At 41.3% G+C, this 27,292-nt stretch overlaps 2 protein-coding genes across 2 annotated transcripts in view; one reads left to right on the top strand and one right to left on the bottom strand.

Annotated features, from left to right (window-relative positions):
- The window catches only part of LOC149319712 (immunoglobulin superfamily member 3-like), a 187,546-nt gene extending 160,676 nt beyond the window's left edge, over positions 1 to 26,870 (top strand). Inside the window, exon 11 of the mRNA XM_089512236.1 lies at positions 26,789 to 26,870. Coding sequence (XP_089368362.1) covers positions 26,789 to 26,814 — 26 coding nt within the window. The 3' untranslated portion in view covers positions 26,815 to 26,870. The remainder of the gene's footprint in view (positions 1 to 26,788) is intronic.
- Positions 3,074 to 17,076, bottom strand: LOC149319713 (ADP-ribosylhydrolase ARH1-like). Its single transcript, XM_089512237.1, has 4 exons — positions 16,964 to 17,076; positions 13,571 to 13,892; positions 4,955 to 5,315; positions 3,074 to 4,242 (listed from the first exon to the last, which is right to left on the bottom strand). Exons 2-4 carry the CDS (start codon positions 13,881 to 13,883, stop codon positions 3,846 to 3,848), a joined length of 1,071 nt encoding a protein of 356 aa, XP_089368363.1. The 5' UTR covers positions 13,884 to 13,892; positions 16,964 to 17,076; the 3' UTR covers positions 3,074 to 3,845.
- Positions 26,871 to 27,292: the final 422 nt, after the last annotated feature.

Raw genomic sequence — 27,292 nt, 5'->3', positions numbered from 1 at the left:
TAAACTGTGTTAAGATTATGACTTAATGACCATTGTTGTTGTTGGTTTTGAAATGTCCCCCTCTCTGTTGATGTGACACAGCCAGTGACAGATAACTTCCTGCTAGGGCTGTAATGTCAGATTGTGTAATTGCAGCAAACCCTGGCGGTTTTGCTTTAGCCATGCACTTGGCTCACAGGGGGCAGACAGTGAGTGATTACATTCAAAGTGTGAATGAACAGCTGTTGCAGACATTGCTAGTGCCAGCACTTGGGCAAATACCTGCTCCCAAGCACTGCCAAGTGGTCTGAGATTGATTTCACTGACTACTTCCTATATTGAACTGAATGCTGAGGCCCCACAGCTTTGCCTCAGATTAGAAGCTCTAGTAAGCATTTGAAGAACTGCTTTCCCCTAAACCAGCAGGGAATCATACAGCCATCCAAATATTGTTGGACTGCAACTCCTAATATTGCTCAACCCTGACTATACTGTTGGCCCTTTGGATCCACAGATCTGATCATTCACAGCTGGTCACACCCCATATTAAATGGCAGCGATGAAAACATAGCCACATGGATAAGTGTGCATTCATGTCACCACCATTTGATATGGGGCACGATTACCTGCATTTTTGTACATTCAGTGGGCCCTGGAAGAGAAGCCCCACATATCTGAAGGATCACCCGAGGGTTGCCAGAAATTGCAGTCCATCATCTGGATGGCCACATGATTCCCTGGCATAAACCAACGGTGAGGACAAAGTACCCATCTAGCTGCACACCTGATTGTACGCTTTCAGAATTCCTCACCAATGGGTATGCCAGCAGTTGCAGCCCAACATATTTGGAGGGACACACCTTGCCCATTCCTGACCTAAACAAAGCATGTGTGTCTGACTTGTACAGCTAATCAGGGTCTGGGAAGGAACAACTGCATGGTTATCAACTTTTCCACAGATTGGGAAAAGTTCCTTTTTGAATTATAACTCACAATCCTCCAGTATAACAAGAAGCACACAATTTTCTAAGCTCTGGCCTTGTCTTCATTTTTCAGTGAGGAGGAAACTTCCTACTGGCAAGATGCCCTAAACGCTGCAATGTGTGCCGCCTCCTGTGAATATAATCCAAGCAGTTTGCTCCCAACCCATAGGCCTTGAAGGATACAAACTAGAAAAGTTGGAATGATTGAAAGTTCTACTAAAATGTAAAGGATATTGGTTACAGTATAAAACAGACTTCCAAATATGGTTCTTTGATTTCATGTTCACCAACAAGCATATAAATGGTTATTAACTAAGATTTAAGATGATTTAGCAAGTTAGCAATCAGTAAAACAAAATAAATGCTTATTAAGAACAAAGTGGTATTTTCTTCAACCCAGTTAAAATGCAAATAACACTCAAGGGATTATGCAGATTCTCTATGTTACATGTTTTGTGTTTGTATTTTAGAATCATTCTTGGAAGCCAACATTCAAGCCAAGATAAAATATTCTGAGAAATTCTCAGGAATAGCATCTAGAACTTTTGGTTTTCATTCTCATTTTGGGTTTAAAAAAACCTATATGGATCCATGCTCACATTCTCTTTGAGATGAAATTCTTCATCCTTGCCTTTGGATATTTTGGGCTCATTTTCTGTAAATTCTATAATACACTTATCTGAGAATTAATGACATTCCAGTCAACTGATTTTATTTCTAAGTAGCTATGTATAGGAATGTGCCATTGGAGTGAAATTCCATATCCAGTTATCATGGAGTAAATGCAAGTAACATATTTGGATTTACTTCTGAATATTCCTGAACAAGACAGCATTGACAAAGTTTACACAAATGCTAAAACTTCTTACCATTGGTCATGCTCATGCTCATGGGGGGATGGAGTTGCAAACCAAAAACCTCACTCCTGACCTATATGACCGAAAAACCATAGCACATGGTCATTGGCCTTTCAAGAGATACTCATGGATCTTTCTAAGATGGATATGTGTCCCCTAAATACTACACACGTTGAGTTAAGACAGCAGGTGCAAAATTGCTACTAGAGGGCTAATGATTCACTGACAGCAGAGAAGATATAAGAAAAAATACAAGAAACAAATCAGTTATACTACCATTCAGAAGTTCCCAACCTTATTTCTGCTTTGATCTCTCAAACCTTTGAAATTGTTTGGATAGGCTCAAGAGTGACTAACACAAAATTGACACTAAATATATTCAGGTTGTTTGGTTTTTGTTGTAGACATGTAAAAGAGTGGTGATTCCCCCCTCCCCCCGGGAGCCTCCTGCTTTGTTTTGCCCAAAAAGAAGGATTTAGGATATAGGAAGTGGGATTCTGACTGGTTTAATGGTGAAGGACTAGTCCTTAGAATGTAACCATGGCTGCTGCACAGGAACCTGAAGTCAAGGACTCCATACCCACAAAATTGTGCATTCCTATGGACATTCTCACTCTGTCCCTGGGCTTTCCACTTGACCAATTGCATGAGGAAATTAGCTCAGGTCTGCAAAAGCTCATACTATAAACTTCTATCTTTCAGTTAGTCTCAGAGGTACTGCAAGATCCCTTTGCATACTGATTTTCCAGACTAACATGGCATTGCCTCTGAATTCTTTGCACTTGTGATCTATTAAGTTGAATGAGGTTACAGAACTCTATGAGATGGGAAATGATATGGCAGGATGAACACAATATAGCAACACGGAGGTAGTAGGAGTGGAGTGAACAAGATTGGGCTTACCATCTGAGAAAGACTTACTATTAGCAGTACCACTTCAGTCTGGTGCTGTGAATTTATACATTTCAGTAAATTCAGTAAACTCCTTTGAAATTGTCACATTCCAACAAAGATCTAAGAAAATGTAGCCTGTAAAGGATAGGCTTTGACAGGGAAAGTATATCTTTGTGTAAAACCTTAATGTTGTAAAAGAAAACAACAATGAGGTATGGAAAATTTTAATGGCTAAATTTAAAGCTAAAGCCCACAATTCAGGGGGTAATCTATATTTTCCTCAAGCTAACTTTAGCATACCACCCACATTACAGCACCAATTAATAATAATAATAAAATAATAATAATAATAATAATAATAATAATAATAAAAATTTTATTTATATACCGCCCTTCCATCGGATCAGGGCGGTTTACAACAGTTAAAATACAATAATACAATAATAAACATTAAAATTATACAAAATTACATAAAGCGTAAAAGCAAAACAGAGCAAAAAGGCCCCCCAGGTTAGCCAATCCCATTGCCAGTGCGGCGGGGGGGCCTATGGGACCTTATAGCATTTCAACATTGTATTGACACAGTAGAATGGAACTAGCCTACATTCTTATTTCCCTGACCATTTGGATCAATATGCAGAATTACTGAGCAGGTAATTACTGAGCAGTTGACTTCTGCTGATGGAATTACAGTATTTCCAACAGTATTTCCATCAGGTAAAAATAGTGGTAAGGAATCCCCCTACCTTCTTCCCAGTCCACACTCTCAAGATTTGAAACAGATTTTTGGAGGTTTTGCATTCCTATGGGCATTGGAGGGTGCAGAATGCTTCAAATGAAAGGAGGGCAAAGTCATCTTGGCATGAGCAGGCATCCACTCTTTTAAGACACTGGATTTCTGCCACTGTTAATATTTTCAATCATTACAACAAGCATTCATGGAGAATGTGTTTTGGTGGAGTTAAACTTCTGCTTTATGGCAGGCACTGTTTCAGAATTTGGAAAGTTACTTTTTTGGACTGCAACTCCCAGAATCCCCAAATATTTATAGGCACTATAATTTTTCCAAGATGACAGCAGAGTTTAGCAAATTATCACTGTTATCACAAAAACCACAAATTATCACAGATCACTATTCAGCAATCAAGCTAAGGTGATAGAGCTCCCTGGCTACTTTCTCCAATCGATCTCGGTATTCAATTTCCTTATAGTTACTTGCACTGACCCCTTTGAAGCCATACCTTGCCCCCCACCAGCAGGCGGCAATAACTCCAGTAGAATCACTGTCCCCACCATGGAAGAAGCCCCTATGAGCTAGTTCAGTCCAGCTGGTAGCACCAAGGAAAGCATCGTAAGCAATCATTGGAGCGTCATGCCCACTGCTGCCTCCCCAGCCAGAGAAACTCAAGGATGTATAGAATTCATCCCTCGCTTTCACACCATAAATTTCAGGGAAGGAAGGAGGGGACTTTCCATCTGAAATGCCTCTGATTTCCAGGTACTTGTTCCACTGGTTTTCAAAGTAACTCCTAGAAAACAAAAGAAGAAAAGATTTTTCTCAAGATCCTAAATCAGAAAGGAATAAGCATAATAGAGGCAAGAAACTTTCATGTGCTCATCTAGGACTTTGCATTAAAAATGGATTGGCACATATACTTAATGTGAAGAATAGACACAACATAAACAAAGGTAACATTTCCAAACTCTTGGATATAAAAACAGTTGCTATCTTTGGTTAGTATCAACACACTTTTGCAGAAAAAAGAAGTTCTCTTTGTTGCAGACCACATTTTTGGTCCCAGTGTTTCCAAGCTTGGGCATAGCAGGCATTGTACATTCTTCTCACTATTCAAAGAATGCTCACTATTCAAAGAACACTACTCCTCAGCACATTATATATTGTTTAGCTACTGAACTTCATGCCTCTACCTATTTTAACATCAGGTTCAGTACACTCAAAACAGGATGGGTGGCTTCAAGGCTCTGGTGTCCAATTTTTCTCCCACAGCTGAACTATTCTCCCCAATTTTTTTAAGCAAGTGACCGGAAATCCATTGTTGGTTTTTAAAAGCACCAGAGATGCTCCCCCTCCCCCAGCCCCAAAACTCATACAGGGCAAGGCCTTCTGACTTTCTTTAAAGAATAACCATTTTTGGCGCTTTGCAGGAACAGTGATTATCCTTTTTTAGATGACTTTTTTCCTTGTAGGTGGAAAAACCTTTGATCACTTCAGATGCTCACCAATGTTTCAGGTTCTTTTCAACAAAGGAAGCTGACTTCTGGATATAGGCTTTTGCTTTTGGAAGTACGTCCATCAGCCCTTTCCCCCATTCATGGGTTGGTTTGCGATTCACAGCATAAGATGTGAAGAGAGCAGAAGCCAGGGATCCTAGGTATCCAGTAGGGTGGTGGTGAGTCATTCGTCCACTTTCTATGCTGACTGCAATCAAGGTTTCCAGCTGTTCTGAGTGACGAAATCTCAGTCCAATGCACATTGACCGCATGGCTGCACCACATCCTCCTCCTCTTTCACTAAAGTTAGGTAACCAACTAGATGGGTTGTCTGGATCCAGATTCTGTGCATTTTCCATGCAGGTACCTCCTATGACAGATGGAAGAGGTTGGAACATAATACAAGCCCACTAAATGTACATTTCAAGTTTAAATTGACCTTGAAATTAAGTTTTTTCAAGTGCATGTGCACTCAGCTCAGCCATACATCACCAGTTTTTCCACTGACCAAATAATTCCATTTTACTATTTTCCAATCTCCCTTTTTTTCTTGATAACCAGTGATTAACTGAAAATCATAGAGTTGCTTATATTCCATCATCTTAAGCAAAAGCATTGCAAACAGGCTTATAATCAGCTAGGAAAACATTAAAAGCACATCAAGAAACAGCACTAAACACACATACTTAAAACATAAGCAATGCAATAACAGCCTCCAGTCTAAACATACGAAACAGATGTTCCGAAGAACCTATAAAAGAAGTTGGGTTTACTTACTACCAAAAGGCTACCAGTCAAAGTCCACAAGGAAGTTCCAGATGCCTTAGTGCCAACATGGAAACGTTCCTGTAATAGGGAACCTCTTGCCACACTGCACAAGAGGGAAATTGAAGTAAAGCTTCTGCAGTATATCTCAATGAATGGGTGGATAGATGCGAGAGTAGGCAATTCTGCTGTTTTGAGGCAGTCCTCCACTGAGGCAAATATTTTAGGCAGAAGTTATGGGGCCTGGGAAGGGAGTAGTAATCTCCAAGAGGTTCTGGCTATTCTCTCTCTCTTGCAGGACTGATGTGAGTGCCACATGACCTGTCCTGCACCCACCAAGCACAGGCATGTGGCCAATTTTAAGTATGAAAATACATTGGCCCTTTACACATGGCAGACAATTAATGTGCACACCATTTATTGCAAAGCCATCTCTCTCTCTTTTTAAAGGAATAGGGAAATTCTGGGAAAATAATTCTACACTGGAGTGCAGCCATCTTAGATATGTGAGTTTTTTGGTTTCTACACTTGGGCCCCAGCTTTTGTTACACTTCAGCTCCCAGAAGCCCCAGCCAGCATGGCCAATGATCAGGGTTCTCAGAATTTGTAGTCCACCATCATCTGGGAAACCATAAGGTGGGAATCACTTAAATAAATGGAATCTCTAAATGGATGATTGTAGGAATTGGGGAAATAAAAACAGTGGGGGAGGACTACTGCTTTTGATTACAGTATTCCTTTTGGGCTTCCTTGAGAAATCTAGTTTGGAAAAAGAAAGCATAACAAGATGGGCCCATGATTTGGACTAGGAGAACTCTCCATGGTGTTCATAAATTGCTTCACCACTTGCCCATCTTTAATTTAGCCATGACAAAGCTGGAGTTTCTATGCAGTTTCAGTTAAGATAATCAATATGACCTATGAGAGAGCTGTTGCAGTAAATGTAAACATTGTCTTGTACTGATTGGGAAAAGCACTATAGATCAAGTTAATTATATTCTTCTGGGTTTCTCACGTATACATTAGCTCTGCTGTATAGGATTTCCAACATTCATTTACATATCCTGGTTCACAGGCCTAATCTGCATAAATATGTAAAAATGGATTCTTAATGTAATCCCACACATATGCAGTGAGAACTGAGTTCCATAATACTCAGAGGGGGCTTCTTCCCACTGTGTGTACATAAAACTGTAGGCTTAGCCAGCCTGATGACTCAACACAGACTTCCCCTAACTATAATAGTCTGACCTGTAATTTTGCCACTTTGTAACCTTCCCATTTGGTTGCTGCAGCAAACTCTGCTGCCTATATTTTCAGGAAAGTCTATGGCTCAGGATATCAAATGCTTTGCATGTAAAAGGGTCTAGGTTCAATTCCTGGCTTTCTCCATGTGGGGTAGGGAAAGATGCTATTGTGAAATTCTGGAGAATTGCTGCCTATTAGGACATACTCGTCTTCCTCTACTTGCTTCCCTCCAGATGTAATAAGACTACACAGGTATACCTTGGTTGATGATGCCTCTGACAATTAAGGCTTTTGTAAAAAATGAAAGCTTTTCATGCCTTACCCGCATTCCTCTCTTCTCATCCTCTATGTGTGCCTTCTTACTACAGGCAAGGTAAACTTCAGTGTCTCCAAAATCCCTTACCAAGCATGTATGAACAAAAACAAAACAGGTAACAGCAAATGAACCTGGCCAGCATGTTAATACACACACACCAAGAAGTCTTGTCACCAAAATGGAAATTACAGTACAGTGGTACCTCGGGATACGAAATACCCAGGTTACGAAATTTTCGGGATACGAAAAAATCCCATTGGAAAACATTGTTCCGGGTTACAAAAGTTTTTTCGGGTTACGAAAAAACTTTTGGTGCTTTTCGGTGCGATTTCACACGGAATCGCGGCTTTTCCCCATTAGCGCCTATGGGAATTCGGCTTGCGAAAGCCTTTCGGGTTACGAAATTGACAGCGGAACGAATTAATTTCGTAACCCGAGGCACCACTGTATAAGAAAAGTGGAAGCTGGGGGGGATGTAATCTCTAGATAAATTTTTTCAAGTGGTCTCTGGAAGGTTCAAAAACTTTTTTGTTTAGTTAGGCAAAGCTTACCTGGCCTGGTTTCACATGGGCATATTGTTAATCTGAAATTAAAAGTTTGTTGAAATGTGCTGAACTGTTCTTCTTCCTTTTTGTGTGTAGGAATCAATTGTTACTCTTTCTATGCTATTTCTTCCTCTGGTACTAAATTTTCTGTTAAAGTAGTAATGTCCTGGATCACATCTACGTCATTAATATAGGTATACTTGTAACTCTTACTATCTCCATGCTGTTTATGGATGATAGGATTTACAGTTCAAGATATCTGGAGATTGCCAGACTGAGAAGGGAATACTAATGTAGATGCTCAGTGGTTTTACCTGGTAGAAGGCAGCCTCTTATGTTCCAATTTTCAAAAGCTTGGAACTCCAGATCCTGATATCCCTAAACCATCTGGGTATTGTACAGCACAGCCAGTAGATTCATACATCTTGGCAAAATGACCACAGATAGTAAAGTCTGAATACCTATCCCTAGATGAGTGTGAAGGGACCTTGTACCACCTTTGAGATTAACTGAAAGAAAGCTGATAGCATGAGCTTTCGTAGAATGATTAGTCAGTTAGTCTCAAAGATGCTACAAGATCCCTTTGTACTCTGATTTCTCATACTAACATGACTATGTCTTGGCATTCTATCCTTAGATGAGTACATAAAATGCACCCAGTTTTATACTTCCTTTCTAGAACACTACTTGTGTTTCTAGTTCTGTTCTAAATTGTACAACACCAGTAAAGAGTGCCGATGCCCATATTTGAATCAGAGTGTCAAATATGAGAATGCACATACACAGACATGCATAAACACACAGTACAATAACTCAAACAAGGCTAGTTCTTCTTAAAAAATTAGACATTTAAGAAAAGTACCGTATATGCTAATGTCTCAACATGATCCCATATATGTTCATTCAACAATCTCAATACAACTGAGCCCTAATTGGAAGCTAGGATTTTTATCAACATACTCAGGCTGAGAAATGAGGATTCCACTAAATTAACTGTTTCACAGAAACTGGAAAAGGGGATTCCCCAGGTTATACAGCACGTTCTTGGTCTTAACCATCATATTACATGTCACATTTTCCAATCTGCACCTGTTTAAAATTTCTTTGAAATGAATTTCATTAAAAACTAAAACTTTTTCTCTGTTGCAGCAATAGTGTTCACAGCGATTGACCATCTTTTCTAACCCTTGTCCCCTCCCCATTTTTTGTTTCTTATTATTACTTTCAGTGAAAACTGAAGAAAGAGGTAACATAATGGGAAGTGTAAGCACATTAACTGATGCCCTTTCTGTACCAGAGTCCATTAGCACAACTCAGGCATTGTTGTCTTGCATGTGCTGAAAACAGCAGTAAATGCATTTCTACTCCAGTATACTCGTAAACTATAGAATTACTACTGGAAAAGAAGAAGAAAGACAAAGTATATTTCTTATATCAGAGGTATTATGCTTTCCAATGCCAGTTGCTATAGGAGGAAGTTTTAGTTTAGCTGTACTCAGGTCCTGCCCATGGTCATCAGTCAGTCACTATGGGAAACAGGATTAGGCAGGCTTTTGATGTTATCCACCACTATGTTGTTTTGTATTTCCAGGAACAGGAAGGAGGAGTATTTCAAGAGGCATTTCAGAAGAGAAAGGGAAGGCAAATTCTGTTCTAGATTGTTCTGACAATTTTTAAAAATCCATCACTTCCTTGATGCCTTGAAGTGCAAATACAGCATTGTGTACTGTATTAACAGACTCTCTCACAACTGGGCTTCCCCTTACTCATCTGCCCCTAGATTTCAAGGGGCTATCAAGAGATTCTAATTCTGCTGACAGACAGACAGACAGGCAGGCAGGCAGACAGACAGACAGGACAGTAATACATTAGTTTTAAAAAGAATTCAGTGGTATATGCTGAGCAACAGGGGAGCTTCCGGAAGCACTAAATTGTAGAATGGTTGCCAAAGCAGATAAATTTTGATTTGAAAGCTGTTCGGAGAGTTGGGGCAGTTGGAGGGATTCTCTCATGCCTCCTCCTGGACGGGGAGATCCCCCTCATTTCAGAATCTCAGGTTTGCAAAGCAGCTCAGTGTAGCAGAAAGCTTCCACTATCCAGTAGTTTGTCATAACCATACCTATGAAAACTCTTAGGGCAATCATGCAAACAGAAATTTTTTAGAGGAAAGACCAGAGATCAGTAGTGGTAGAGCACATGCTTCAAATGCAGAAGATTCAAAGATTCAGTGGTTCAAAGGACCAATGGCAGTCGTTTCCTAGTACAGCTGGAAAAGACCACTGCCCAAGAAACCTTAAGAACCCCTTAACAGCCAATCACACAATCTGAGAACATGTGGCTCACTCTGAGACATATTCTTTCCCAAATGTTCCAAAAAGATTTTTCTTAAAGATACCTAACAGGATATATAAATCACAGGGACAGAGACAAGGTCAGAATCACAAACCAGGTGATACAATAGCAGAGGGTAGAAGAATTGCTTCTGGGGGTTAATATTCTCAGAACTTCAAAGCCAACATGGCCTATCTTTAAAACAGTAGGTACTGATGAAATAACAGAATACACCTCTTTAGCAACAAAGGCACCAGAATACCCCAAGTGAGCACAAGTGACAAGTCCATAGGCAGCCAACAAGCGTGGGATCATAGCAATGCATGTGGCCCTATAATGGCTACTTGACAATCTGGAACCATAGAATGTTTAATGGGATGGATCCAGATTTACTGATATTTGAAAGAGACCCACTGAAACTAATCAGTCACTTAGTCCTGACTAACTGAAGTCCTTTTTATTTCATTGGGTCTATTTCAAGTATGAGCAAAGCTGGATGCAACCCACTGTTTGCAAGACAGATCACTAAACCAAATACAGCTGGCAAACTTCTTCACACACCACAGTATTCCTTTGCTGCATATGGTGCAACTGTAAATGGAAAGATTCAGCAGTCTTTTTTTATAATAAATACCTCCATCAAATCCCATTTTGAGCTGCATATTATCAGTGGCACACTTGGCACTTACATTGTTGAAAAGCTCAACATTCATAGATCTCTAGAAAAACCACATGCATAATCAACTAATCCCTAAAGATGTTATTCAGCCATATACGCAGTCACAAAGAGGACACAGAAAATGGGGAAGGAAAGCAGAAGAAATGCATTCCAACTTTAATTTGAAGGGTTTAGCCTTAGGATAGATAAAAACCACAGACTTCCCGGTTCTGGGCCAGAAACAAACTACTATGAAATGAGAAAGACAGACATGGACATCCTTCTGTAAATCAGAAGCAAACTGTGGCCTTCCAGAGGAATTCCATTATCCTTGAAAAGAGGGAACCACTGCCCACGCTGATTAAGGTTGAGGAGCATTGGAGTCAAATCAATAAATGAAGAAATGTAGTCACTGTTGGTTTATACACAAGTATTATTCCAACAAAACAATGGCCAGACAAAGGAGCCTACAGTACTGGGCATACATTCTGTGAGTACTTATTGAAGTGAGGTCTATTTAATGTGAACATGCTGAAATATGCCTAATCTTATGCATAGTAGTTTCTCTAGGAAGGTTGATAAACTAGACATTTTCTCTAGTTGGAATGAGGATTAAGGAAGGGGTACTTTTCAACCTGTATACAGAAAATATCATATGCAGAGGAGGCTCACTCAGAGGCAGGAGGACTGAAGATAGGATGAAGGAACATTAACAACCTAAGATGATATCCAGATGACACAACACTACTGGCAAAAACTAACAGAGACCTGAAACAATTACTGAAGACGGTCAAGGAGAAAAGTGCTAAGGCAGGCTTAATGCTGACCACGGAGGAGCTACAAGAATTCATCCTAGATAACAAAAAAATTTAAATAGTCAAGGAATTCTCATACCTGGCATCAAATATTGATCAGAACAGAGAATGCAGTCAAGAGATTAGAAGACTAGGATTGGGAAGGGCAGCTATGAAAGAAATTGAGAAAATCCTAAAGTCTAAAGATGTAACTCTGAACACTAAAGTGATGAGAGTCCAAGCCATCATATTCCCCATCACCATGTATAAATGTGAGAACTGGACAGTGAAGAAAGCAGACAGGAAGAAAATCAACTAATTTGAGATGAAGTGCTGGAGAACGAAGCAGAGGATACCACTGAGGCTTTCATACTTTGGACACATCATGAGAAGACATAACTCATTGGAAAAGACAATAATGCTAGGGAAAGCTGGAAACAGCTCGGATTTCAGGTAGCTGAAAGAGAGGCAGACCACAAACCAGATGGCTAGGCTCAATTAGGAAAGCCACAGGCATCAGTCTGCAGGACCTGAGCAGAGCAATGGAGGACAGGGGCGAGGGGCTCTTGGAGATGTCTCATCCACAGGGTCACCATAAGGTGAGGTCAACTCAAAGGCAGTTAACAACAACACTAAAGTTTTTTTTACTAAAGGCTTTGAAAGGGAAAGAAGTTGTTAACTGAATCAAAAGACAGAAAAGACTCTGTAATTCATGCCACTTGCTATCTAGATAATTGAGAAGATGAATTAGTGTAGTAAGTTTGAGTGCAGCCATGGGAGACCAAGGTCCAAGCCTCACTTCCATAATTAAGGAACCCACCCACCTATTAGTCTAACCTATCTGATAGGGTTGGTCTAAGCTTAAAATGAGATATGATAGTGTAACCCCAAGATACACTGAACCCTTATGAAAGAGCAAGGAAGGTCTAGGTGAGTAAGCACTAAAGACATAACTCCTCCTCTTTTTTCTTGCACTCTGATGAGTGCAAGATTGACAAGTTGGCAGTTCTAGGCCCAAGGGCTGCATGATGGAATGAGCTCCCGTCACTAGTCCCAACTTCTGCCAAACTATTAGTTCGAAAGCCTGTAAAAGTGCAAGTAGATAAATAGTTACCACTTCAGTAGGAAGATAACAATGTTCTGTGTAGTTATGCTGGCCATATGAACACAGAGTTGTCTTTGACAACATTGGCTCTTCAACTTAGTAACGGAGATGAGCACAACCTCCTACAGGACTCGTTGTCCCTAATGGTGGCGCAGCTATGTGCGCACGCTGGCACTGGGAACAACGGGGGCTGTCCCTAATGGCGGCACAAACACATGCACACACCACCATTGGGGACAATGTGGGCCGACAATCCATGAATGGAACACATGCACACACCACCACTGGTGACAATCTGGGCCTACAATCCATGAATGGTTGAATCTATGGGTGGCAAGTCTGCAGATACCAAGGTCTAACTGTACAGCTTTCCCTAGCCTGGTGCCTTTTCAGATGTCTTAGACTACAATTCCCAATTGCTAATTCTGATGCTGACTCTGGCAAAGCTACCCAGTGTTGTTTTCTCTTTTAAATGGAATTTGGCCTTGTAGATGACTTATTTATTAATTAAATTATTTCTATATATCTAAAGAATTCAACTGATGCCAACTCCCATCAGCCTTGATGAGTACAGACTGTAGAGAAGGAAGATGACAGTTGCAGTCTAACAGCATCATTTGGAGGTCCATGAGTTGCCCACTCATGCTTTGTTGAGCTGTAATTGGGGAAAACCCACTTAGTAAACTTTTCATCTTAAAACAGTCCATAGCAGACATTGAACAGATCTGCAAATAGGGCCTTTATGAGATTAAGGCAGGAATGAGAAGATTCTTTTAAGAAGGCACTGCTCATGATGGTTGGCATATTCTGAAAGTTGGAGTCTAAAGAAGCCATTTTTTTCAGCACTACATTAGAGGGATTACCTGGAGCTCGTCCGGTCATGTCATCCATGCAGTCCCTGTAGTTTGCCGCAATGAGTTTATACAGGTAGGTTAAATCCGAGCTGTTTCCAGCTGTTGCCAAGGCTTCTGCAGTAGCCAAGTGCATGACGGTGTCATCACTGACCATCCAACCTGCCACGTCAAGTTTGTCCACACCGCCCATTTCGGCCACTTCTTTGTGAATCTTCTCACCATTGCGTTGGAATTCCCATTTTCTATTGCAAAAGCCCAGGGCATCTCCAGCTGCACTCAGCACCATGGCAGCCATGTAATTCTCTAGCAAGCCCGAACACATGATCTGAACCTTCCCAAGAAAAACAGATTAAAATCAATCAGACCTCTGTAATTACAAGCAAGTTGCAATTGTAACATGGTGGAACTGATTGATGCCTATGCATTTCAATCCATAGTGCCACAAATCTTTGGCCTGGAACCTAACCAGCTGTTATTGGCAAGATATGCCTGGATATGGTATTTAAAATGCCAGTGGTATAGCAACCTGCCATGCATTTTGTGACAGACATCACATTTACACTGTAAGCAGGCTAATTTATAATGACTATAGTTAGCTGTTCAGAGCATGCAATGTTACCCAAGACTGTGGAATGACCTACTGGTCGAGACTCGACAGCGGAATACACTATCTGAATTTAAAAGAGCATTAAAGACCAGCCTCTTCTGGCAGGCTTATCCAAATGATTTTGAAACTGTGAAATTTAAATAATGAACTCTGGGTGTGAATTGTTTTAATATGTGTATCTCTTATGTGTCCTTTTAAACTGATGTGTGTTTTAACTGATGTTGTTTGTTTGTTAATTGTTGTTTTCCCCTGTCTCGCTCCATGGGGAGAGGCAGGTAAGAAATAATAACAATTTATTATTATTATTATTATTATTATTAATGTGCACGTGTGCAGCCAATGGAAATCAAGTGCCTAAGAACTGCATAACATGCAGCAACTCATTTAAAACTGGATAGTCACATTGTTTTTCAATGGAGGACATCAAATTTATATGGCTTCCTCTAGAGCAGTGGTTCCCAACCTGTGGGTCGGGACCCCTTTGGGGGTCAAACGACCCTTTCACAGGGGTCGCCTAAGACCATCGGAAAACACATATTTGCATGTAGCAATGAAAATAATTGTATGGTTGGGGGTCGCCACAACATGAGGAACTGTATTAAAGGGTCGCGGCATTAGAAAGGTTGGGAACCACTGCTCTAGAGTCCTGTCCCTAACTTCAAGTCAAGCTTCTCCTGGACTACTTTGTGCTTTGCAGTCCAACACTGCAGCAGTAGGTAGGCCTGATTGCCATTGTATTATCATTGTTGTTGTTGTTATATTTATATCCTGCCTTTCCCCCAAAACTGGGAGTCAGGGTGTCATACAATAATAAAAAAACAGCACAATTAAAAGCATACAAAAAAGGTACATTAAAGGTACAATGAAGCAGAATTAATAGCTGATAGACTAAACATTCTTAATGAGCTATCTGGTTAAAAAAAACACCTCAACAATTTAATATTTGGCAGATCTGAATAATAACGCCTCTGATGGGCATCCCATTTCCGTCTCTGTTCCGAGCAGAAATATTTCACTTCCAAATGGTCTCACAGATTCCCGGAGTGTGGGAGTCCGAATAACTCCCAAAGAATACCAGCGACTTGGTTTTGTTACAAGTAGGTTGAAGAGTAAATCAAACAATCTGTCCACTCTGCTTGGCACTCTGCCCTTGTGGATTAAAGGAAAGAAAGAAAGAAAGAAAGCTAAATTCACACTTAAACTGATCCCAGTGCCAGCCCTCTGGGCACCCAAGAAATTCCAAGGGCTCTTCCTCAATGGATACGTTCCTCAATGGATACTATACTACATAAATAAGAATAATATTATAGTAATTCTTTCAAATACAGTATAGAGCTTGTACAAAGTAGTTTGAGTGTTTTCTGTGGAGTAGTTTGGTTTGAGCGTCGGACTACAACTCTGGAGAGCTAGGTCCAAAACACACTGCGGAAGCAGTTTGAGACTGCTTTAACTGCCCTGGCTCAGTGCTAGAGATGTAGTTTGCTCTGAGACCAGAGCTCTCTCTGACAGAGAAGGCTAAACGTCTCACAAAAATACAAATCCAAGAATCCCATGGCATTCAGTCATGACAGTTAAAGCGGTGCCAAACTGCAGTCCAAGTGGAAACAGTGACCCCAGAATTCCCTAGCACTGAGCCAGGGCAGCTAAAGCCCTCTCGGAGTGGATTATTTTGGCAGCTTGCTATATTTTATTGCTTGGCTGTTAATAGGTATCCACTGAATGTATGCCACAGACAGGTTTATTTTACCTTACCTATTTTTAATTGTTTGTGTGTTATATTTAATAATATTGAAGTCTCTCCGTTTCAAGGTAGGCCCAGTCCTACAGCAGTCTAAAGCTTAATAATAATATTTATTTATTTATTTATTTATTTATTTATTTGCAGTATTTATTCCCCACGCTTCAACCCTAAAGGCTCTCAGAGTGGCTTACAGATAATTATTCAGACTGTTCCCTAATAAAGCTTTATTATTATTATTATTATTATTATTATTTATACTTTTTCAGATGGTTCCCTAATACAGTTTAATAATAATAATAATAATAATAATGTATTTATTTATTTATTTATTTATTTGCAGTATTTATACCCCACTCTTCAGCCCTAAAGGCTGTGAGAGAGGCTTACAGATCATTATTCAGACGGTTCCCTAATAAAGCTTAATAATAATAATAATAATATTCGGACGGTTCCTTAATAAAGCTTAATAATAATAATTTATTTATTTGCAGTATTTATACCCCACTCTTCAGCCCTAAAGGCTGTGAGAGAGGCTTACAAAGAGTTATTCAGACGGTTCCCTAATAAAGCTTTATAATAGTAATAATAATAATAATAATGTATTTATAGTTATTTAGATGGTTCCCTAATAAAGCTTTATAATAATAATAATAATAATAATGTATTTATAGTTATTCAGATGGTTCCCTAATAAAGCTTTATAATAATAATAATAATAATAATAATGTATTTATAGTTATTCAGATGGTTCCCTAATAAAGCTTTATAAATAATAATAATAGTAATAATAATAATAATTTATTTATAGTTATTCAGAGGGTTCCCTAATAAAGCTTAACAACAACAACAACAACAACAACAATAAGCGTGTGTATTGTTATCTCCCACTAGATTATTTCTGCCCTTTTGGACCCAGGGTTCAAGTCCTGCCAAGGAAGTCACACTCTCTCAGCCTCCTCAGGGGAAAGCAACATGGCATATCATCATCATCATCTAGAAGAAATCTTGCCCAGTCAGAAAACCCCTTGACAGACAGGGCGGCCATCATACTTGCCCTTTCTCGAGTTTTCTCGGTGGCTAAAGAGGCCGAAACCCGACGGGAATCCCCCAGGATCAGAAAGAGAGAGAGAGCAAGGAAAGCGAAAGAGGAAGAGGCAGAAGCCAAGAGAGGAGGAGGAGAAGGAGAAGGAGAAGGAGGAGCCCTCTCAGGACGGAGGCAGCGCCAGGGAGCAGGAGGAGGGCTCTAGGTCCCTCCAATGGCTGCTGCTTCTGGGAGCCATTTCCTCAGAAGGGACCTTGCCATGGTCTTCTTCTCAGGCTCCAGGTCACTCAGGCCCCAAACACACTCCTCTGTCCTGCAGAAATAATGATCCAGTCTGAAATAATTTGTTACTTGTTTTTATTTATTGTGTTTATTCACAGAACAGGAACTCAAGAGGCTAATAATAATAATAATAATCCACACGTTTGTTGTTATTGTTATTATTATTATTAAGCTTTATTTATAAATTTACAGCACTTTGTAAATAAAGCTTAATAACTGAATTATATATATATATATAATATATTAAATAAAGATTAATAATAATAAGTGTGAATTATTATTATTATTAAGCTTCATTTATAAGGCACTAAATTTACAGCACTTTATAAATAAAGCTTAATAATAATAATAATAATTCACATTTACTGTTAGCACAACACATTATAAATAAATTTACAACGCTCTATAAACAAAACTTAATAATAACTGAATTGTTATATATTATATATATAATATAAATATATATTAAATATTATATATTAAATAATGCTTAATAATGTAATTATTAATATTATTAAGCTTTATTTATAAAGCACTAAATTTAGAGTGCTTTATAAATAAAGCTTAATAATAATAATATTAACAATCCACACTTACTCTTATTACAGCGCTTTATAAATAAATGTACAGTGCTTTGTAAATAAAGCTTATAACACCAGTGAATTATTATATATTTAATATTATATAAAATATATATATTATTTTAAATAAAGCTTAACAATAATAATGTGTGAATTATTATTAAGCTTGATATATAAAGTGCTGTAAATTTGCAGTGCTTTATAAATAAAGCTTAATAATAACAGTAAGTGTGAATATTATTATGCTTTATTTATATAGCTCTGTAAATGTGAATTATTATTATTATTATTAAGTTTTATTTATAAAGCACTAAATTTACACAGCGCTGTACATTCGAACAATTAAAAATAGGTAAGATAAAATGAACCCTCCTGCGGTGTACGTTCTACGGGGAAAAAACTTAATACATATTAATATTCAAGCAATAAAATATAGCAAATTGCAGAAATGATCCACTCCGAGACTGCTTTAACTGCCCTGGCTCAATGCTAGGGAATTCTGGGGACGCTGTTTCCACTTGCACTGCTGCCGCACTGTAGAAATAAAGCAGTTTGGCACCACTTTAACTGCCCTGACTGAATGCCATGGGATTCTGGGATTTGTATTTTTGTGAGACAATTAGCCTTCTTCGTCAGAGAAAGCTCTGGAGTTTATTACACGGGAGGAATTTCTCTTAATTTCGAATGAAAAGAAAGTGGGGCCAGAATGCATTCACGTGAATTCGCTAGTTCAGAGAATTTTCGTGAATTCGAATTGCATTCGAACTGACTTCCCATTGCCAGAAAATAGCTTGCCATTGCCCAAAATTGCATGTGATCACCTCTCACGCAATAACGTGAAACCCCATGATTGCGTTCGGACTGACTTCCCATTGCCCGAAATGCGTGTGGTAGTCTATCACGCAATAACATTAAACCCCATGATTGCGTTTGGATTGCCATTGGATTATACTTCCTATTTCCCTTGTCTGATAAAACTCCTCTGGTGCCACAATAAACAACAATTCCCAGGATTCCCTAGCACTGAGCCAGGGCAGTTAAAGCGGTCTCAAATTGGGTTATTTCTGCAGTGTGATTAGGACCCCAATGGGTTTCTATGCCTGAGCTGGGATTCAAACCCTGGTCTCCAGAGTCATAGTCCAGCTCTGAAACAGCTACTAAGATGACCCTAAGGCAAAGCTATCATTTGGGCTTTTGTGTGTATATGTGTGTGTTTTGGCAAGTTTCTTCCAAGGTTTTTTTTTTACTATGTCCATCCTCTGAGGCTGAGAGAGTGTGATCCAGTGGGTTTCCATGCCTGAGTGGGGATTTGAACCCTGCTCTCCATAGTCCAACACTGAAACCACTACACCACTGGTTTCTGGTTCCTCTCTACAGCACCTAAAAGAGTTTGGTTTGGTTTGGTTTGGTTTGGCAAGAACGGTTGAAATGTGTTTTGGCTTTGCCTTCCCCTGAGGCTGAGAGAGTGTGACCCACTCAAGGGCACCCAATGGAATTCCCTGCCTCAGCGGGGATTTGAATCCCCACTTTAACTGCCCTGGCTCAGTGCTATGGAATTCTGGGAATGGTGGTTTGATGAGACATTTAGCCTTCTCAGTCAGAGAGCTCTGGTGCCACAACGATCTATGAATCCCAATATTCCACAGCACTGAGCCACGGTGGCAGAAGTGGACTCAAACCGGGCTATTTCTGCAGCATGAATGCAACTGTAGTCCAAACACTCAAAGCACTACACACACAATTGGCTGCCCCACATGTACTTACAACTCTGGAAGTGGCCATCCCCCTGGGTCTTCTCACAATGAGTCCAGCAGGACAGCAAAGGCTTTCTTATCAAAGCAGTTGGAGTGGCATCTCTGGAGTTTGCCCTCCCTATTAGTCAGCCGGTGATAGGAATGAGCGGGAAATTATGGCAAGAGGTTCCCACATGAAATGGATCTCTTGGGGCCATGAGTCAAGCGGGGGCCGCTGAGAACAGCTGGAAGCCGAAAGTGCTGGCTCTGTGTCAATTGCACACACTGCCTGGCTTGGCACCTGTTGGTTTGCTTTCTTTGATTTACAAATAAATCAAATAAACCCTTGGTATCCACTGGGGTTGTTGGCTCTCCTCTGTGTCCTGCAGGTGTGCAGCTACCAAAACAAACAAAATTGTGAGTTCCTGCATGGCAGGGGGTTGGACTGGATGGCCCTTGTGGTCTCTTCCAAATCTATGATTCTATGAAAAACTAGGCCCAAACAGAGGTGCCAATGTTCAGCACTGACTGAGGTGTTTGACCCCAACAGTAGCTCACAGCAGAGTGCAGAAGTACAACCCAGTGTGCAATATTTGGCAATAAAACACTGACCAACCTGAAATAAGGCACAGGCACAGTTGAATTCTTCCAAAGTCCTTGGAGGCTTTCAGTGTCCTGTTGCAAAATATATACAAAGTCTTTCCAACAGAAGCTCTGACTTTTGTCAACTACAATCCACTTCTACATTTGAAGTGTGGTAGATGAAGGCTATGCTGTGGATGTACCATATCTAGATTTCAGAAAGCTCTTTGACAAGGTCCCCCACAGAATTCTTGAAAAAAGCTAGTAGAAGGCAGGCTACACAATGCTACTGTTAAGTGGATTTATAATTGATTGACCAGCTGAACCCAAAAGGTGCTCAGCAATGGCTCCTCTTCATTCTGGAGAGAAGTGGCTTGTGGATTGCCACAGGGTTCTGTCCTGGGCCTAGTGCTATTCAACATCTTTATCAAAGATTTGGATGAAAGAACAGTGTATGCTTATGAAATCTGCAGATGACACCAAATTAGGAGGAGTAGCAAATACCACAGAGGAGAAGATCAAAATTCAAAATGAACTTAGAAAGCTAGGCCAAAACTAACAAAATGAATTTCAGGGAGAAATGTAAGGTTGCCTAAGAGGGACGACGACACGGACACAAAGAAACCACAGCCTGTTGGAGGTAAAGGCCACAACTTTATTTGCATAACAAAAGGACCAAGCCAGCGTAAAATGTAGGGTTGGCTCCAATGCATGAGGTCTGGATCTGTCATCCATCAGCCCAGTACTGAGTGGATGAACCAAAGTGCTTGGTCACGGCTAAGCTTCGGGATGGCAAGAGATTACATAACTATCCCTTGCCAACGGGGGACGCTGTGCTGGTGATGCCCCCGCAATGGCAACACCGCCTCGCTCGCAGCGCCCCCCGTGTCCGGACGGACTCCCGATCCAGCGCTACGCAGCCCTGGAAACCACGCCCACCAGATCCAAGACCTATGCAACCGCCACACAAAGTTGTGACACCAACCCAAACCCACAGAGGGAGGGTGGGTGGGTGAGCCAAGCGAAAAATGGTGCCGTCCATCGAGGCCTCATGGCCTTTTATAGGCCTGTTGGCCAATGGGAGGCCGGCATGGGGTGGCAAGGCCCGCCTCCCGGCCTCCCTCCAATCTCGGGCGGCACCTGGGTATGACGCCGCCCAATCAGTGGGCACCTCCACCCGCAGAGGCCTCTGGGACCTGTAGTCCCCAGCGACACGGGCAGAAGTGCCACCTTTCCTCCCCTGTCCTAGCCAATCACGGCTCGAGCAGTCCCCGCCGAGGCTTCTGGGGGCTTCCCGAGCCAGAAGAGGCCGGCAGTCCTTCGCGGGGCTTCCCCGGCGGCAACCAGGCCGTCCCGCCGAGGCGGTCGGCCCCATTACTACACTAAGGGCTTGAACAGACCAGCCCAAAGGGGTGATGCCTGCCCCTGAGAGAGCCAGACTGGGGCCATGGCAACTGCACACCTCAGCCCCAATCCAGCCAGTTTCTGCCCCAAATAGGAGCAGAAGTCAGCTCATGTTTGGGGCAGAAAAAAGCCAGAAAAAAATTCCCAAGATGTGGGAATCCAGCTGCTGTTGATTACCTTGGCATTTTGCATAAAGCCTCCTTGAACGCCAGAGGCGTTTAGGCTTGTCGCTGGCTGAAGGTAGGTACTGTAGGTGCTGCTGCCCCTTCTCCCTCATCCATAATGACTGTAGGCTCTGTTGCTGGGAGGCTTAGCTACTGAGCCTCCTTGGAAGCCACAGGCTCTGCTGGAGCTGGCAGGGACAAACTAGGGCCAGGTTCAGCCTCAGCTTCTGGCACAGCTCCAAGCTGAAGCTCTAGCTCAGCCTCCTTGTCCTTAGAGTCCTCAGTCTGGCTGGGCATAACAGGTTGTGTATTCCTGCAAGGGGTTGGACTGGATGGACCTTGTGGTCTCTTCCAACTCTAGGATTATATGATCATTATAGCCTCTTGCATCACAAGGGTACACAATTCTACAACCACACAAACGTAACTGTACTAGTTGTATGAGATACTGGAGTTTATCACACAGGAGGAATTTCTCTTAATTTCTAATGAAAAGAAAGTGGGGCCAGAACGCATTCACATGAATTCTCTAGTTCAGCGAATTTACGTGAATTTGAATTGCGTTTGAACTGATTTCCCATTGCCCGAAATTGCGTGTGGTAGTCTATCACACAATAACGTGAAACGCCAGGATTGTGTTCGGACTGACTTCCCATTGCCCAAAATTGCGTGTGGTAGTCTATCATGCAATAACATTAAACCCCATAATTGCGTTTGGATTGCCATTAGATTATACTTCCAATTTCCCTTGTCTGATAACATCCATAGCTTTGGTAGGACTGTAACCCTTTTTCATCCTGGTTGTTGTTGTTATTGCTGTTGCTGCTGTTGCTATTGCTCTTGTTGTTCTTCTCTTCTTCTCATTCCCATATTTCGTGTTATTTCAACATAAAGTTTGAATTGGAAACTCTCTGGCTGTCCGGGATTGCTGCCAGCAATCTCTGACTTATGCTGATACGTGTAGGCAAAACAAACCTTGTGGAGAAGCAGTCAAAGAGCAAGCCGAGGAAACAAGCCGGTGTCGGGGTTGCAGAAAGTCAAGCGTGCCGAAAGACGAGCCGAGGTCAGGAAGCCAGAAAGCAGCGTGGTCAAAACAGTCCGAGGTCACAATAGCCAAGAGATAACAAAGGTCCGGTCCGAGGTCAAGGTAGCAAGGAAGCAAGGTAACAAGATGTCTGGAGCTAGAGCGACAGCAATCACACCAAGGGCTCATGCAATAAACTCTAGCAACAAACTCAAGCCTCTCTTCCACTTAAATCAGGGAAGCTCTCCCTCGAGCCACCTGAGGCTGATTTGCTAACTGTCTTTCTGCAATCCTCCTGGATCTGCGCCTGCAAGCACTCTCGGCCCTTCTCTCTTGATAGGAAGGCACCTGCAGGCAAGCTTCGTCTCCAGACTCACCACTAGGCTGTGGTACCAAAGGAAGCCTCTCTGTGGCACTAGGACCTGGTTGAATCTCCTCCTCTGGGACTGGAGGATCACAGCTGGGACCTGGCAGGGCAGGAACAGCACCTGGCGTTGCCTCAATCAGCCCTTGCTCTGGAGGAGGCTCATCCTCCTCCTCATCCTCCGAGAGCTGATCTTGGCTGGCCATGACATCGGCTAAATTACAGTTTTTTAAATTTATGACACTATACAAGATGATGTAGAAAATAACTGGAAATCTAATCAATGGATCAATATTGCATTGCCATTAAGTTTTGCTAAAAGCTTTAAACAAGAAGATTAATTGATCATCTAGGATTAGGATGCTGTTAGAAAGAAAGTGTAAATAGGTCTTCCAGAGATTTTGTGGGAATTAGAACAATTAAGAAAGGAATCAGACTTGAAAGGCACATGCCAAGAAACAAAACCACTAGGTCTTAACAGACTTGCTATCCTTTTCTGGGGGGGGTGGAGGAACAAAGCTAACAAGTGTAGCTATGTAATGTGTTGATGGGGTGATGGTGAATATGTTTTCTCAGGAGGAAGACAGAAGAAAGCTGTAGTGACTTTCTTTAAATACAGTATGTGGGTGATTACTATTACTTTTAACGCTTTACGAAAGGCTAAACTAGCAAAAATGAGAGCTCAACTCTGTATACATTTCCGAGATTCAAAGGTACATAACACATCAATGCAAAGAAAAATTGAAAACATTTAAAACTCAACCCCTAATCCATATTTTTAATGCAATAACTTCATATTGTGATTAAACCGGATAAATTTAAAAATCACAGTATTGAAAACATGTACACGTACACACACACGCACAAGCAATTATACCCTTGATGAGAAGACTCCTAAAAACATCACTTCTAGTATTATTGGTAAAGGTTAGCCATACAAATGCCCAATACAAAGAAATACCACACTTATCAGACATTCTTGTGAAGAATGATATCATACAGTAAAGATCTTGTGAGGGAAGAACTGAAGGACTAGTACTTTTGTTTAGTGAAGAACAAAGTGGTGTTCACCAGTGCTAAAAAAGGCAGGTATCTGGAGTGAGATGCTGTTCTCTGAGAAACCATATCAGATTAGTATCTATCTGATAAAGGGTGTAATTTGTCTGATTTACAACTTTTTACCAGCTGGAAAAAAGCTAGTTAGAACTTTGGTACAAAGAACAAATGAGTGTTTGTAACTGCTCTTAGCATCAAGAAAAAGCACATCTGAGTTTCCCAAGTCACTGTATGACAAAATAAATCTGAGGCTACTATTAATCACATTTAGAAAGTAAGTGTTTGAAATTTTTAAATTAGTATAAATGCAGCTATGCAAGATGATGTGCCAAACAGATTGACAGAGTTTATAGATATGACATAAAATACGTAGAATAAAATCCCACTAGCAATTTAAAGCTTGTTATTGTTCCCTGCCTATTACTTCCCTGTCCCACTCCCTACTGCACACTGAGTTTTCTGTTGCAATATATGTGCACTACATTGTGCATTTTCTAATAATCTTCCCTTGGAGTTCCATCAACACTGTATTTCCAACAAAACTGAATCTTTTGTACTTTTAGCCCCTTTCCAACTCCAGTACATCCAGCACTACCATGGCTGCATAATAATAATAATAATAATAATAATAATAATAAATAGTTTATTTATATCCCGCTTTTCCAATTTTTGATCAAAGCGGTGTACAAGTTTAAGTGAAAAATACATCAAGATAAAAACAATTAAAACAGTATCTAAAAACAATCACAATATCAATAAAAACAACAGGTTCAGCTGAATGGGGAAATCCATAGACATCACAAGGCTGTCAAACCGAGGGGGTGGAACTTAAACTAACATCTCATGGGGGGAAGGCTTGAGAAAAGAAAACGGTCTTAAGGTTCTTTTTAAAAGTATCTAAAGATGTGGTGGAGCGGAGCTCATCTGGAAGATTATTCCATAGTCTTGGGGCCAAGATGGAAAAGGCCCGTAGCGAGGTCCTTGCATAACGTGCAGTTGGGACCTCTAGCAGATTCTTCCCTGCTGACTTGAGTGTGCGGGGCGGATTATATGGGGAGAGGCGGTCCTCCAAGTACCCTGGGCCCAAGCCATTTAGGGCTTTATAGGTGATAACCAACACCTTGTATTGAGCCTGGAAGCAAATGGGCAGCCAATGAAGGTCTTTCAAAATAGGTGTTATGTGGTCTGACCTGGAACCACCAGCGACCAATCTCGCTGCCATATTTTGCACTAGCTGTAGCTTCTGGGTTTGGTACAAGGGTTGCCCCATGTAGAGCGCATTGCAGAAATCCAGTCGAGAGGTTACCAGAGCATGTACTACTGTTTCAAGGTCCCTCCGGTCCAGGTAGGGGCGCAGCTGGCGTATCAGCCGAAGCTGATAACAAGCGCTCCTGACCACCGCATCCACCTGAGATGACAGCTGGAGCGACGAGTCCAGGAGCACTCCCAAGCTGAGAACCGAGTCCTTCAAGGGGAGCATGACCCTGTTCAGGACAGGATGACAAATCTCACCACCTGGACCCGGGGAACCTATCACCAGTACCTCCGTTTTCTCTGGATTCACACTGAGTTTGTTTTCTCTCATCCAGCCCATTACTGACTCCAAGCAAGCATTTAGAGGAGAGATGCCATCCCTAGTCACTGCATCAGTCAGAGACACAGAGAAACAAATTTGCGTGTCATCAGCGTACTGATAACCCCACACCTCGTATCTCCGGATGATCTCTCCCAGCGGTTTCATGTAAATGTTAAATAGCATGGGGGACAGAATAGCTCCTTGAAGGACACCAGATGTTAGTTCCCTCTTATCGGAGCAAACGTCCCCCAGCTGCACCATCTGGAATCTACCCGAGAGGTAGGAACAGAATCACTGGAGCGCAGTGCCCCCGATACCTAACTCCCCCAGGCATTCCAGAAGGATACCATGGTTGATGGTATCGAAAGCCGCTGAGATGTCCAAAAGCACTAACAGGGACACGCTTCCCCTGTCCATGCCCAGACGGAGATCATCGACTAAGGCGACCATGGCAGTCTCAACTCCATAGCCCGCCCGGAAGCCGGTTTGAAATGGGTCTAGAAAATCTGTTTCATCCAAGATCGATTGAAGCTGGAAAGCGACCGCTCTCTCGATCACCTTCCCCAAAAACGGCAGCAGCGAAACAGGCCGATAGTTATTATGTATCAGGGGGTCTAAGGAGGGTTTTTTTAGCAGGGGTTTCACCACTGCTAATTTCAATTTAGATGGAAACTGTCCCTCACTTAGAGATGTAATAATTATGCGGTGCAACATAGTGGGGTCACCAATGTGGTTATTTTCTCTGGTATTCCCTGGTTGCACCGAAAAGGTCAACAAAGTAGATTATGAAATAGCTACTTCCTCTTTTGTAACCATGATCCATATTTTGCATTTTGGAGAATCAGGAAGTGCTAGTAAATGTCACAAGAGGAACAGATACAGATAGATAACTTTACTAACAAGCTAGTTTCAGCAAGCACTAATAATAGGCATAATCAGTCCAAAACTGAAACACTTATAAAATCCTATGATTTTTATCAGTATGTATTTAAACATGGCTGTAGGACTTAACTGCAGATGTGACATGAACCAGTTAAAGTTGCATCTTTGATTTTTTTCTTCTTCTTCTAGATAACAATTGCTGCCATGTGGAGTAACATTTGAAGGGATTTTGGCATGTGCGGAAGTGGGTTCAACCCTTCTTCCTCCTGACCCCCCTCCCTCCACACAGCCGTTATTCATTGTCCAGAAAGGATGGTCCTGTTAGCACCAGTAAGGCAATGCTGTCTGTAGGTAAGTAACTGCAGTGTTCTAGGAACTAGTCACATTGGTACCACAGCATGGGAGGAAATGGTTGGACTCCAGTTCCCCATATGCCCTTTTCAAGGTAAACAGCAGTTATCATGTAGAAGAAACATAAAAGACACAACCTTAAATATTTAGTCTCACATCTCATTTGATTCTCACACTTAAAATAAAACCAATGAAAAATATGATTAATCTGGCCTGCGTAATACCTGTTATTTGTGTTCCAGCATTTTGCCAAATATAACTGAAGCCGTGTCTAAGAATGACACAGGTATATCCACACTGCACAATAATAGCACATGGTGTAGTGAATTAATGACATGGAAT

This window comes from Sceloporus occidentalis, unplaced genomic scaffold, assembly GCF_023333645.1.
Source record: "Sceloporus occidentalis isolate IW3139 unplaced genomic scaffold, rSceOcc1.0.p SCAF_2, whole genome shotgun sequence".
In the NCBI taxonomy this organism is placed as follows: domain Eukaryota; kingdom Metazoa; phylum Chordata; class Lepidosauria; order Squamata; family Phrynosomatidae; genus Sceloporus; species Sceloporus occidentalis.
Note: the sequence above shows the minus strand (reverse complement) of the source record. Positions and strands in the feature narration are given on the sequence as shown.

Coding starts and splice junctions, on each gene's coding strand:
- LOC149319713 (XM_089512237.1), bottom strand. CDS start 13,883: ATGTGTTCGGGCTTGCTAGAGAATTACATGGCTGCCATGGTGCTGAGT. Junction 5,316..13,570: donor CATGACCGGACGAGCTCCAG/GTAATCCCTCTA, acceptor CATCTGTCATAG/GAGGTACCTGCATGGAAAAT. Junction 4,243..4,954: donor GAAAAGAACCTGAAACATTG/GTGAGCATCTGA, acceptor TTTGTTTTCTAG/GAGTTACTTTGAAAACCAGT.